We start from the raw sequence: 14991 nt of genomic DNA, 5'->3' as shown, positions 1-14991 counted from the left end.
CCTAGTCCTCGGGTGTCGGCTGTGCAATGGCTGAGGGCGCTCTGACCTCACGCTGTGCGCACCGGTTCACAGCACAGCCGGCGGCAGCATGAAGACAGAGCGCGGGCAGTGAGGAGCGGCGGCATCCGGAGCAGGAGAGGTAAGTGGTTTATTTAATCTGGCATGAGGCAATGGGGGTGATGAGAGACATAAGGGCTGATAATGGGGGTGATGAAAGACATAAGGGCTGATAATGGGGGATGATGAGAGGCATGGGGCTCTTATCTGAGGTCTGAAGGGGGTCATTTACATTGGGGTCTGAGCTGACGTCTGATTGGGGGTCTGATCTGAGGTCTTAATAACATTGGGGGTCTGCTTGGGGCTGTCAGCTTAAGTCTGATTAACATTGGGGGTCTGACTGGTGGTCTGATCTGAGGTGTAATTAAAAATATTTGCCCTCCTCTAAAATCTAGGTGCGTCTTATGGGCCGGTGCTTCTTATAGGGCAAAAAATACAGTAGGTGGTATACAGCTGCACATAGATCCATGGGAGCTACAGGCATCTTTGAGTGATCTGACTCCATTAGTGCCGGGACCCTGTCGTTGCCCACAGCAGTGTATTCTATGACATATCACACACATGTATGACCTGTAACATGGGAGTGAACCAGCGCTTTGGAGAGTGACTAGCTCCAGACTGTGCTTTCACTTCCAGCCTAAGTTCGGCCTGGGAAGCACAGCAGGGCACAGGCCTATCTGCCACTGTCAGCCTCTCACAAACCCCACTGCCCTCCACATGTACTTCAAAACACCAGTGCCAGGGGCATGCCCCCTTCTCCTCTCCGAGCATACACACACTGGACGCTGCAGTGCCACAGCGCCTTCTGTGCCCATACACCATGGATGAACCACATACTGTAGGGATGATACCTGGTGCCCCCTACCGACAGCGCCCCTCACCACAGGAGAAGAGAAGCTAACTTACTAGGCTCATCCTGAGCAGAAGCTGGGACCGGAGGGCGAGCACTGCTCTAGTTCCTGCGCATGGTGCTCCGAGTGCTATTGGTTGTTTCAGGCAGCGTCGCTGCGCTGTCTGTGCCGTTCACAGTGCACCCTGCGCAGATGAAAGGCAGGGAAAAGTCTAAGGGGTAATGGTCCGCCTTAGACTTTTTTCAGGGAGTAAAATGGCCTGAAGAAGCATCTATGACCCTTGTACAGGGGTTATTGAGACCTCTGGCAAGGATAATGCACACAGTGATGTCACAGTACAGGAATCATCTACTCCATGATGTTACAACACAAAAATGATACAAACATACAAGAATAATGCACAATATGATATAGCACAGCAATAACACAGAAAAGTCTTGCAAGATACTTGGAGGGTATACAGTTAATGCTTTGCAGTGCAGTGCTGCTCTATCCCCACAGCTATTCTAGCTGGCTGGATCCCAAGGCCCGGAAGCCTAATTGCTGGCTTGAATCCTTGGTATATAAAATCCTTCCTCCAGTATTGGCACTTGCTTAAGGTTACAGTACCTTTGTTTCCTAGCTGGCTTCTCTGCTGGAGTGGAAAGGTGGCTGCAGGTTTCTCCCAGGAGGTGCTCTCCTACTACTGGGGTGTCTCAACTGAGCTATCCTTAGCCTCAGGAGCTTCAGGCTGACTAGGTGACTCCTCTAGTCCCCTGGCATACACTGACACTCCCCTGTCTGGGCCTACCTATATATAACTAGGGCTCTCTAGCTCCCTCTAACATCTGGGAGGCTAAACTGCACCCTGACAGGCCTGACACCCAGATAATACAGGGAAATGCACATTACACGTGACAGTAAATGCAATAAACACATTAACCCTTGTGTAGTGCCCACCTTTACCTAGTGGGACACTACATACCTCCCAACTTTTGAAAATCGCAAAGAGGGACAATATATGCTGGCATCCATTGCAGCATTTTTTTTCAAATGCATTGCAAGAACAGATCCGTCTGTCCGTTTGTCATACGGACAAACGGATCCGTTTCGATTTTTTTTTTTTTTTTTTTTACCGGTCTGCACATGTTCAGACCGGAAGGACGGATCCGGCATTCCGGTATTTTGAATGCCAGATCCGGCACTAATACATTCCTATGGAAATTGTGACTGATCAGGCAAAAGATAAAACCGCAGCATGCTACGGCTTCATCTCCGATGGAAAAAACTGAAGACTTGGCTGAATTTTTTTCCATAGGAATGTATCAGTGCATTCAAAATACCGGAATGCCGGATCAGTCCTTCCAGTCTGCGCACGCACAGACCAAAAAAAAAGGTGAAAAAAAAAATGCCGGATCCATTTTGCCGGATGACACCTGAAACACGGATCCGGCATTTCAATGCATTTTTCAGACTGATCAAGATCCTGATCAGTCTCCGGCAGGCAGTTCCGGCGACGAAACTGCCTGCCGGATCACTCTGCCACAAGTTTGAAAGTAGCCTAAGGGCTCTTTCACACCTGCGTTATTGTCTTCCGGCATAGAGTTCCGTCGTCGGGGCTCTATGCCGGAAGAATCCTGATCAGGATTATCCTAATGCATTCTGAATGGAGTGAAATCCGTTCAGGATGCATCAGGATGTCCTCAGTTCCGGAACGGAACGTTTTTTGGCCGGAGAAAATACCGCAGCATGCTGCGCTTTTTGCTCCGGCCAAAAAAACTGAAGACTTGCCGCAAGGCCGAATCGGGAATTAATACCCATTGAAAGGCATTGATCCGGATCCGGGCTTAAGCTAAACGTCGTTTCGGCGCATTGCCGGATACAACGTTTAGCTTTTTTAGAGTGGTTACCATGGCTGCCGGGACGCTAAAGTCCTGGTAGCCATGGTAAAGTGTAGCGGGGAGCGGGGGAGCAGCATACTTACCATCCGTGCGGCTCCCGGGGCGCTCCAGAGTGACGTCAGGGCGCCCCAGGCGCATGGATGACGTGATCGCATGGCACGTCATCCATGCACATGGGGCGCTCTGACGTCACTCTGGAGCGCCCCGGGAGCCGCACGGATGGTAAGTATGCTGCTCCCCCGCTCCCCGCTCCTACTATGGCAACCAGGACTTTAATAGAGCCCTAAATAAAGAGCCCTAAAACCGTAGCATGCTGCGGTTTTATCTTTTGCCTGATCAGTCAAAAAGACTGAACTGAAGACATCCTGATGCATCCTGAAAGGATTACTCTCCATTCAGAATACATGGGGCTGAAACTGATCAGTTCTTTTCCGGTATAGAGCCCCTAGGACGGAACTAGGCGCCGGAAAAGAAAAACGCAAGTGTGAAAGTACACCAGAAGTCCTTCAATGGCTTTTAGCAGCGACTTAAAGAGGACCTTTCATTACAATAAGCTGAGTGCTGCGATTGGCCAGTGCTACAGCCTGGGAGAAGGAGACGCCCAGGAGAACTAGAGCAGGCTCCTCCCAGTTGAGCCAAAAATCTGAAGATACCGGAGCCTATACTGGGAGAACGGAGCGGCGCCCAGGGATAATAGTAAGTGCAGGGAGATCCCTGGGCGCCGCTCTCCATGTCTGTATACTTAGTTTAGATTTTTTATTGTAGTGTAAGGTTCTCTTTAAGGGTCTCTCCAAGTGGCAGGTGACCACAGAGGCTCAGCACTTGAACAGAGCGGAAATGAAAAGGTACATTTTTTAATTAATGTTATTTTAAAGGGCTTAACCGATTTCTGAAAAAGAAATAAAACTAGCAGCAAATGTTCTAAAAAAAAAAAAAACACTACTCACACATTTGATTTATGTTACCATGACAGCAGCTTCGTGTGACATACGACTTGTGACGTCATATGTGATACTCGGCGTGTCATAAACGGTAATGCTAGACAGTCCCTGTCGTCACACATCTCTGACCCGACTTCTGTGAAAGTTCGGTATAAGGGAAATCGCATGTGGGCGTTGTGATTGGAGGAAGTAAGGAGGCGGGAACTGAGGTTGCCTGGCAACGAGCATTGTGATTGGAGCGCGACTTCTTGTTGCTAAGTAACGGTACACATTGGAGTACGCGGGACGTTCGGTCGTTGCTTCTTCCTGGATGGCTTCCCGGGGCAGGGTGAAGCCCCTACAGCCGGGGACCAGCAGTCCTCATGATGGACACTTCACTGTGAATGTCCGGCTGCCCGAGACCGGGGAGAAGTTCTCGGTAGCCGGGTGCAGCCAGCGTATGAAGGTGGGAGAACTGAAGGAGAAGCTGGAGCTGCTGGCTGGGATACCCAAGAACCTCCAGACACTGTCCCACCTGGATGATGGTGAGTGACTGCTGGGCATCACATCAATGGGCTGATCTGCAATACCAGACATTGCCCACAGACGAAAGTGGCGCTGTTTCTGCTCAAGAATAAAAATGGTTCTTTTGCCGAATCTTGTACAAGCCCTTTCATTTGGAACATATATGAAAAGTCCTAAAAGCTAACACTAAGCTCATGGGGTCACACTGACTCCAAACCTTTAGCCAAGGAGGGTGTAAGGAACCACGTGGCTCCTGGAGGGGATCACTCTCTGCCATATACATGCAACTTTAGAAAAATCCAACAGCGGTGCCTATCTATACATGCCCAATCCTACCAGTCCCCTTTGTGCCCCCTCACAGTAATGATACCTGCTTAAATGTCCCCTTAGTGCCCCTCAGACAGTAATAATGCACTCAGTGCCCTTGGCACAGTATGATGTCCCTTTAGTGCCCCTGACACAGTATGGTGCCCCCTTACCATCCCCCACGCAGTATGCCACACCTAAATGCCCCCACACAATAGAATTCCCCCTCGCAGTAGAATCTTCCCACAAGTCCCCCACCCACACAGTGTGATACTTTAGTGCCCCCTCCATAATAGAATTCCCCCTCACAGTAGAATCTTCCCATAAGTCCCCCACCCAGTGTAATACCCGTGACTAGTGCCCCCTCCACAATAGAATGCCCCCCGCACAATGTGATGTCCCCTTAAAGGGGTTGGCCCATCTGGGACATTGATGGCATATCGCTAGGTTATGCCATCAGTGTAAGAGATCCCATCTCCAGAAAGGGGCCCCCGATGTGAAGGAGAGCGCACCACACATGCTCATCCGCCCTTTGTTCACCGCTATGGAAGTTCCAGAAACAGCCAAGCGAGTGCGCTCAGCATTTTTCAGAGGTCCCATAGCAGTGAATGGAGAGTGCACCGTACATGCGCAGCCGCCTCTGTATTCAAAGGTATGGGACTGCTGGAAGTATTCGAGCTGGCGCTCTGCCATTTTCAGAACTCCCATAGCGGTGAACTGAGGGTGGCCATGCATGCGTGTCTGCGCTCTGTCCACTTTGAGGGCCCGTTCTAGAGATAGAAGCGGGTCCCAGAGGTGACATTGATGGCATACCCTAAATATGTACTGTCAATGTCCCAGAAGGGCCAAGACCTTTAAGTGGCAAAACTGAATATAGCATATAGCAGCACTATGTACAGTATGCATGGTCTATATATACACTAATACCACATGACATACAAAAAGACATAAAATAAATCTATTTTGATCAAAAATATCTGTGCCCGTCCACAACGAGAGGGTGACCTCAGTTTGGACGGGAACCTACTCTATCACTATGCCGTATGGGCATCTAAATTAATGGAGAGTAGAACCCGCATATCCACTGTGTTTGCTACAATGGTTACCTCTCCAGCGGGCCATGACTTGTCACCTCGCTCTGTGCCAGAAGATCAAACTTCTGCTGAAAAAAAACATTGTGTGATCAGGCCCTAAATGAGGCACTGGGAGCAGCAGCACGTGGATAGTCATAGAAATGGGCAGTATACATGCACCAAAATGGCACCAAGAATAGGGGTGCCCAGTGCCCGCTGGACTTCATATTTTCTATGTAGTCTGATGTTCTCTTCTCTTGTAGGGGACATGCCAGATAGTTCCACATTCAAGTTCAATGGTATTTTTCCTGGAGCCAAGCTGTCTCTGAGCATCTGGCCATATGATGGTTTGACTGATCTGATACAATCTGCAGCGACTGGAAATTTGGCAAAGGTATGACTCCTTGTAGAGGTTATTATAGGGAGTCGCTCAGCTATTTACCTGACAGTATACAGCTAGAATCACATCACGGTTCCCAAATGGTACCTTTCTCAGTGTTGTGTGCGGCTGTGATTTGGAAAAAATAAGTTTGCAAGCAAGTGCCCAGGAAAGGCTCCTATGGCTGCAAGTGCCCGGGGGCGGCTGCTATGGCTGCAAGTGCCCGGGGGCGGCTGCTATGGCTGCAAGTGCCCGGGGGCGGCTGCTATGGCTGCAAGTGCCCGGGGGCGGCTGCTATGGCTGCAAGTGCCCAAGGGCGGCTGCTATGGCTGCAAGTGCCCAAGGGCGGCTGCTATGGCTGCAAGTGCCCAAGGGCGGCTGCTATGGCTGCAAGTGCCCAAGGGCGGCTGCTATGGCTGCAAGTGCCCGGGGCGGCTCCTATGGCTGCAAGTGCCCAGGGGCGGCTCCTATGGCTGCAAGTGCCCAGGGGCGGCTCCTATTGCTGCAAGTGCCCAGGGGCGGCTCCTATGGCTGCAAGTGCCCGGGGGCGGCTCCTATGGCTGCAAGTGCCCGGGGGCGGCTCCTATGGCTGCAAGTGCCCGGGGGCGGCTGCTATGGCTGCAAGTGCCCGGGGGCGGCTGCTATGGCTGCAAGTGCCCGGGGGCGGCTGCTATGGCTGCAAGTGCCCGGGGGCGGCTGCTATGGCTGCAAGTGCCCGGGGGCGGCTGCTATGGCTGCAAGTGCCCGGGGGCGGCTGCTATGGCTGCAAGTGCCCGGGGGCGGCTGCTATGGCTGCAAGTGCCCGGGGGCGGCTCCTATTGCTGCAAGTGCCCGGGGGCGGCTCCTATTGCTGCAAGTGCCCGGGGGCGGCTCCTATTGCTGCAAGTGCCCGGGGGCGGCTCCTATTGCTGCAAGTGCCCGGGGGCGGCTCCTATTGATGCAAGTGCCCAGTCCCCCTAGTCAGTAGCTGCTCCCCTGGCTTTCTGTAAGCCAGCCAGCGCCCTGCTTATGTCACTCTCTGCTCTCGAAATCCCACGCTACCACACATCACTGCCGGGCATACATAGTCCGATCCGTGATGAAGGTGCCCATAGTGGAGGATCGGACTGCAATTCTAGAAGTTTATGGTGAGGAAAACAGCTGAGACTCCCTATTAAAAGGGGTATTCCAGGGGTCGCACTGATGCTCTATTACCATATAGTGTCTGCAGCTATATAGTACCATTATTCTATTCTTCCACCAGCTGATCGGTGTGGGGGTCTCCCCTGATTCTTCATTCAACACAGAGAATTCCTTACGTTTAAATATGAAGCAGAAGAAGGAGTGGTTGGCTGCTAGGTCAGGGCTAGCCTTGTACGTCGCATCCCATCGAGGCCACCTCCATGTCATACGATTCCTTCTACAGAACGGTAAGAGGATTGTTTCACCCTTGACCTCTGCAGTTTGCATGCTATTCATTCATATTGTTATATTGATGGCCTATCAAGATCAGATCGGCCTGGGTCCGACACCCTGCACTCCCTGATAGTCTGTTTGGGAGTAGCTTTGGCACTACACAGGTCCATCCACCGTGTAGTGCACAGGACTGGTTTACTGCATGGGAGTAATGCTGCAGTAACCAGCTCCGTCCAATACACATCGATGGAGTTGTGTCCTTCTGGTGCCTATTTCCAGCATCAGAGCTATTCCTGAACAGCTGATTGGAGGGTGTGGGGCGCAGAACCTTGCTGATCTGATAATAGTGGCTTATCCTACTGGAAAACTCCTTTCAAGGAGTTGTCTACCTTGGACATCTTTCTGTTAGACTAGTTTTATTATCAGAGGGTCTCCTGCTTCTGGAAACCCCAGCAATCCACTGTAGTCTGCCGGAGAACCCAGCAGCAAGTGTTCATCTTCCCTCAAGCGCCTCTAGAGGGGAACTGAAGCATTACACTTTTCCCACTGCAATCAGTAATACACAGTCAGGTCCATAAATATTCTAACATTTATGGCTCTATACACCACCACAATGGATTTGAAATGAAACAAACTAGATGTGCTTTAACTGCAGACTGTCAGCTTTAATTTGAGGGTATTTACATCCAAATCAGGTGAACGGTGTAGGAATTAGAACAGTTTGCATATGTGCCTCCCACTTGTTAAGAGGCCAAAAGTAATGGGACGACTGGCTTCTCAGCTGTTCCATGGCCAGGTGTGTGTCATTCCCTCATTATCCCAATTACAATGAGCAGAAAAAAGGTCCAGAGTTCATTTCAAGTGTGCTATTTGCATTTGGAATCTGTTGCTGTCAACTCTCAAGATGAGATCAGTGAAGCAAGCCATCATTAGGCTGAAAAAACTAAACAAACCCATCAGAGAGATAGCAAAAACATTAGGCGTGGCCAAAACAACTGTTTGGAACATTCTTAAAAAGAAGGAACGCACCGGTGAGCTCAGCAACACCAAAATACCCGGAAGACCACAGAATACAACTGCGGTGAATGACCGAAGAATTCTTTCCCTGGTGAAGAAAACACCCTTCACAACAGTTGGCCAGATAAAGAACACTCTCTAGGAGGTAGCTGTAAGTGTGTCAAAGTCAACAATCAAGAGAAGACTTCACCAGAGTGAATACAGAGGGTTCACCACAAGATGTAAACCATTGGTGAGCCTCAAAAACAGGAAGGCCAGATTAGAGTTTGCCAAACGACTTCTAAAAAAGCCTTCACAGTTCTGGAACAACATCCTATGGACAGATGAGACCAAGATAAACTTGTACCAGAGTGATGGGAAGAGAAGAGTATGGAGAAGGAAAGGAACTGCTCATGATCCTAAGCATACCACCTTATCAGTGAAGCATGGTGGTGGTAGTGTCATGGCGTGGGCATGTATGGCTGTCAATGGAACTGGTTCTCTTGTATTTACTGATGATGTGACTGCTGACAAAAGCAGCAGGATGAATTCTGAAGTGTTTCAGGCAATATTATCTGCTCATATTCATCCAAATGCTTCAGAACTCAGTGGACGGCGCTTCACAGTGCAGATGGATAATGACCCAAAGCATACTGCAAAAGCAACCAAAGAGTTTTTTAAGGGAAAGAAGTGGAATTTTAGGCAATGGCCAAGTCAATCACCTGACCTGAATCTGATTGAGCATGCATTTCACTTGCTGAAGACAAAACTGAAGGGAAAATGCCCCAAGAACAAGCAGGAACTGAAGACAGTTGCAGTAGAGGCCTGGCAGAGCATCACCAGGGATGAAACCCAGCGTCTGGTGATGTCTATGCGTTCCAGACTTCAGGCTGTAATTGACTGCAAAGGATTTGCAACCAAGTATTAAAAAGTGAAAGTTTGATTTCTGATTATTATTCTGTCCCATTACTTTTGGCCCCGTAACAAGTGGGAGGCACATATGCAAACTGTTCTAATTCCTACACCGTTCCCTGATTTGGATGTAAATACCCTCAAATTAAAGCTGACAGTCTGCAGTTAAAGCACATCTTGTTCGTTTCATTTCAAATCCATTGTCATGATGTATAGAGCCAAAAATGTTAGAATTGTGTCGATGTCCCAATATTTATGGACCTGACTGTAAATGTGCCAGGTCCTCCATAAAGAGGTTCTCTACGTAGCTACTTTCCAATCTTGTTGAAGGGATATTCCCATGTCGTAAAGTTATTGCATATAGGTAGAACATACCATCCCTGGATAATTGGTGGGAACCTGCCGTTCCTCCTCAGGAGTGGAAGCAGTCCCGATTCAGTGCTGTGGCCCTTTTCCCTGAACAGCAGTGCCCTGTCCACCCGACTGTGCGGTGAACCTCAGCACAGCTCTCGTCATGTGAATGGGGCTGGTGTCTGTTCCCTGCACAGTGCCTGTGGGGAGCTGCAGCCACCAGATTCTCAGAAGTTAGAACCCCACAGATCAAAAGAATATGTAATAACACCTTAATACATGAGGGTCCTGAATGGGGGACCCTCCCCTCTATGAACTTCTAATTCATTAATAGGGTTTTTGATAGTTTATCTTACCCCCTTTAACCCCTTTCTGACACAAGGATTTTCTATTTTTGTGTTTTTCGCTCCTGCCCAGAGTCATAACTTTTTTATTTTTCTGTTGACATAGCCGTATGAGGGCGATTTTTTTTATATTTTTTCATAACTTTTTATTTTAAAAAAATTGAGAAGTGTTGGAAAAACTGCGAATTGCCAATTTTTTTTTCACCCTTAACGCCATTCACCATATGGGATACGTTTTTAATGTTTTAATATTACAGGCGTTTTTTCACATGTGCCGATGCCTGTGATGTTGTTTTTGTTTTTAATTATTTTTATTTTGAGGAAAGGGGCATTTGATTGCAATTTGTATAGAATAATGGAATCTCTATTATTCTATATAGAATTAGGTATATTACAGTTCAGTGCTGCCACCTGCTGACCTGAAGTGTAATATATAGGTAATGAGCTTAGGCTACTTTCATACTAGCGTTTTTCTTTTCCGGCGCTGAGTTCCGTCCTAGGGGCTCAAATCCGGAAAAGAACTGATCAGTTTTATCCTAATGCATTCTAAATGGAGAGCAATCTGTTCACGATGCATCAGGATGTCTTCAGTTCAGTCTTTTTTACTGTTCAGGCTTTTCAGAAAACCATAGCATGTTGTATTTTTACCTCCGGCCAAAAATCCTGAACACTTTGACTGAACGCCGGATCCGGTCTTTTTCCCATTGAGTTGCATTAATGCCGGATCCGGCGCCATGTGTTCAGTCAAAACAGATCCAGCTTTTGCATGTTAAACCTGAAAAATATGAAAAAAAAGTTAAAGTCCATAAATGGCGGATCCGTTTTTTTCCAATGCATTTTTTCATTGTCATCAAAATCCTGATCAGGATTCAAATGTAATCCGTTTTCACACGTTTTTCCGGATCTGGCGGGCAGTTCCGGTGTCGGAATTGAACGCCGGATTTAAACAACACTAGTGTGAAAGTAGCCGTAGGCTTCTTTCAAACTTGTGGCAGTGATCCAGCAAGCAGTTCCGTCGCCGGACCTCCCTGCCGGATCCGGCAAAACGTATGCCAACTGATGGCATTTGTAAGACTGATCAGGATCCTGATTCCGGTATTTTGAATCATTCCTATGGAAAAAAATGCCGGATCTGGCATTCAGGCAAGTCTTCAGTTTTTTGGGCTGGAGATAAAACCGTAGCATGATACGGTTTTATCTTTTGCCTGATCAGTCAAAAAGACTGAACTGAAGACATCCTGATGCATCCTGAACAGATTGCTCTCCATTCAGAATGCATGGGGATAAAACTGATCAGTTCTTTTCCGGTATAGAGCCCCTAGGACGGAACTAGGCGCCGGAAAAGCACAAGGGCTTCTTTATTTATGTTTTTAGACTGCTAGGCGGAGGCTACCACCCAGCAGTGTATTCGGTGACGTCACTGGTTCTGATGGGCGGGCTTTAGTGCTGCCCAGAGGCGTAACTACCATAGCGGCAGACCAGGCGACTGCTATGGGGCCCAGGGCACGAGGGGGCCCAGTCTTAGTTGGGATCATCTCCTCTTCTACTGGAGAGGAGAACTTGGTCAGGACTCTGCCCTCTAAAGGAACAACTTTTAGCAAATGAAGCAATGGAAAAAATGGCCCAAGGGTCATTGAAAGGGGTTTAGGCAGAAACCGTTCTGTCCTGTGTGGGGGCCCGATCTGATCCTTGCTATGGGGCCTTTACTTCTCTATGTACGCCACTGGTGCTGCCCTAGCCATTTTACAAGCTAAGGCAGCACTAAAGCTGGCCCATTAGTGCAGGTGACGTCACAGAATACACTGCTGGGCAGAAGCCTCCACCTGGCAGTCCCTATGAAGAGCCAGGTACGTCACCAGATCTCTATAAAAATCCTGAAATGCTCTAATGCTCATATTAAGGGGGCTACCTGGGTGAAAATGTGGGTATGTCCGGGTTCCAGACAACACCTTTAAATGTCCATGGTCGGCATTACCAATGATCGCGGACATTAGCCACAGGTGTTTGTTGTATAAAACAGCAGTCACCTGGTGGCTATGGGGCTCATTCCACTCAGGAGCAGACGCCATCTTTAAAGACCCACGACTGATGTCGGGAAGGGGTTAAGTACTGACCAGTGTTGTTGTTGCAGTTGTTGAGTGGAGCAGTTGGGTAGCTGGGTGATACACTGTGAAAGGCGGGCAGTATCTTAATACAGGGGTATTCCCATATAGCAACCAAAGGGTTAACCTGCAATACTGTGCAGATAAAGGGGTATTCCCATCTCAGACTTTTCTGCAGATATACCTTAGATTTCTCATAGATGAGGACTCTATCTGGAGAACAGAATTGCTGTATATCTGCCTACTGCAGTGTATGGAGAGGTGGCTATCTCCATTTACTTCTATGGGAGAATGGGACCCACGGTGGGGCCTGCATCTATCAGAGTCCTGTGAATGTGCCGTAAAAGTCTTACCTGCAGTCCTATGTAACACCACAGATAACACAGTAATAACTCTGTGTACAGATAATGTTGTAAATGACACATGCAGTCCTATGTGCAGGGATCAAAACTGGCTCTGCTGCCTTCTTGCTGCGCTGCGGCTGTGACTTGCTCCTCTTCCGGTAGCAGCTGCGCAGCAACGTCAGAACCTTATCAGCATTACTCTGGGGCTGGGCTGCAGCGGTGAGTGGGGCTTCAGAAGACTTGTGCGGGGGCGGCGTGACCGCGCAGCTTAGAGGGGACACTGCAGACAACCCATGGATAAACGTGGCGCTGTTCCCGGTAGAAAGTAGCCATGTTTTCCAACCTCATAAGCTAGTTATGTCATGGGAATCCACTTCCTATGGGACCCAAAAACCTTAAAGGTGCCAGAGTAAGACTGACTAAACCCCTCTGAGCATTGTATTGACGATCTATTCGACTACATTGAATGTGGTTATCTTTTCTTCAGGATGCAACGTGCAATACAAGACTCATCTTGGAAATACTCCTCTTCACGCGGCAGCGGCCACAGGCAAATACGACTGCATAGATGAGCTCTTGGCTAACGGCGCGCAGATGCAAGACACTAATGGGGAAGGACACACAGCGCTGGATGTGGCTCGCGTGTGCGGTCACAAGAAGGTGGAGCGCAGGCTTTTCTTTTTCCAGTGGGAAGAAAGAGCAGCCAATTTGTCAATCAAGAGGCACCTTGACCCCTCTGAACTCTTCGCTCATCAGAAACATGACTCAAAACTAAAGACTTGGTTGAGCGGGTCTCATGCCAAACGTTACATGTCTAATCTGATCCCATTTCAAGAATTCCAGGGGTCGCACTTAAGTGCCCCTCCAAAGAAGAACCCAGTCTAAGGGGGCATTCACACGACCATGTGTGTTTTGGGGCCTGCAAAAAGCAGATCCCGCAAAATACGGATGATGTCCATGTTGCATCCGTTTTTTTTTTGTTTTTTTTTCCACAAACTTCAGTAGGTCTGTGAGCCACATTTTGCAGCCAAGAATAGGACATGTTCTATCTTCTTCAGAACGGACATACGGATGCGGAAAGCACACGGGGGTCTTCTTATCCTTCCCCAAAGGATAAAACATGTCCTATTCTTGGCTTCAAATGTGGGCCACGGACTCATTGAAGTCAATGCGTCTAAAAAAGGATGGACGTCATCCATATTTTGCGGACCGCAAAAATACATACGGTCGTGTGCATGCACCCTTAAAAAAGACAAAAACATGAAAGTGTGGAGGGTGAAGATGGTAATTAAAATGGTGGAGCCAAAAGACCGATGAGCAGGATAAAACCTCAGAAGGAAAGGACCAGGATAAGGTGGTGCCCAGAAGAAGAGATGATGTGGTGCAATAAGACCACGTCTCAGGGTCTGTATAACCATCTTCAGATCCCAACAAACGTGTAGCACAAAACAAACACAAGTGCCATCCATGCAAATAAAAACGCCTAAGTTTTTGGGGGTCAGGCCTCCTGGAATCTAGAATAGAGGAGGGCTAGGCTACAGATATATAGAAGACGGCAGTAATGTGCTTCCTGACAATGGTATAAAAACGAGAAGCCTGGTGGTTATTACTAAAGGTTGCTGTATTAAAGGGGTCGTCTTACGTCAGCAAATGGCATTGATCATGTAGAGAAAGTTAACATAAGGCACTTTACTAATGTATTGTTATCCATATTTCCTCATTTGCTGGCTGGATTCATTTTTCTATCCCATTATACACTGCTCATTTCCATGGTTACGACCACCCTGAAATCCATCAGCGGTGGTCGTGCTTGCACAATATAAAAAAAAGCACCGGCCTGTGTGTACGCCAACGTTCCCGGTCACTACAAAGGTCGGCATTTTTTCCTATAGTGTACAAGCACGTCCACCGCTAATGTATTTCAGGATGGTCGTAACCATGGAAATGAGCAGTGTATCATTTGATGGAAAAGTGAATCCAGCCAGCAAAGGAGGCAATATGGAGAATCACAATACATTAGGAAGTGCCTTGTAATAACTTTCTCTACATGATAAATGCCACTTGCTGAAGTGACAACCCCTTTAATGTGGGAGATTACACTGTGCATATATGGCTTAATAAATTGAATTAAAAAATTGTTAAATTGTGACTGGATTTCATTGTGAACTATATAGGGATGGAGAGGAAGTAATAAATGTCTAATATCCATAAACAGACGAATAAAGAAATATATGCAGTAATTGTCGCTTATGACTAAGGTCCTGTTCACACCGCCATCAGGTTTTCTGTTTTGTCCTCAGAGCAGAATAATGGATCTGTCGTAGCAATAGCACCCGACAGACACCAGGTATGACGGATTCTCCTGCCAGAAGTGTGAAGACAGCTTAAAGGGGTTCTGCAGTTTTTTAAAACTGATGATCTACGGTATCCTCTGGATAGATCATCAGCATCTGATCGGCGGAGGTCCGACACCTGGGACCCCCGCCAATCAGCTGTTTGAGAAGGCAGCGGCGCTGGCAGTAGTGCCGCGGCCTTCTCGCTGTTTACCGCAGGCCC

The 14991-nt window shown here is 48.2% G+C and overlaps 1 protein-coding gene across 1 annotated transcript; it reads left to right on the top strand.

Moving 5' to 3' along the window:
* The first annotated feature begins 4027 nt into the window (after positions 1 to 4027).
* On the top strand, positions 4028 to 14290 carry ANKRD60 (ankyrin repeat domain 60). The gene is made up of 4 exons (XM_044300011.1): positions 4028 to 4253; positions 5876 to 6006; positions 7235 to 7400; positions 12923 to 14290. The coding sequence occupies exons 1-4, from the start codon at positions 4040 to 4042 to the stop codon at positions 13318 to 13320; spliced, it is 909 nt and encodes a 302-aa protein (XP_044155946.1). The 5' UTR covers positions 4028 to 4039; the 3' UTR covers positions 13321 to 14290.
* Positions 14291 to 14991: the final 701 nt, after the last annotated feature.

The sequence above is a fragment of the Bufo gargarizans genome, chromosome 6, assembly GCF_014858855.1.
Source record: "Bufo gargarizans isolate SCDJY-AF-19 chromosome 6, ASM1485885v1, whole genome shotgun sequence".
NCBI lineage: Eukaryota > Metazoa > Chordata > Amphibia > Anura > Bufonidae > Bufo > Bufo gargarizans.
The sequence above is the reverse complement of the archived record's forward strand: the minus strand, read 5'-3'. Positions and strand labels throughout refer to the sequence as shown.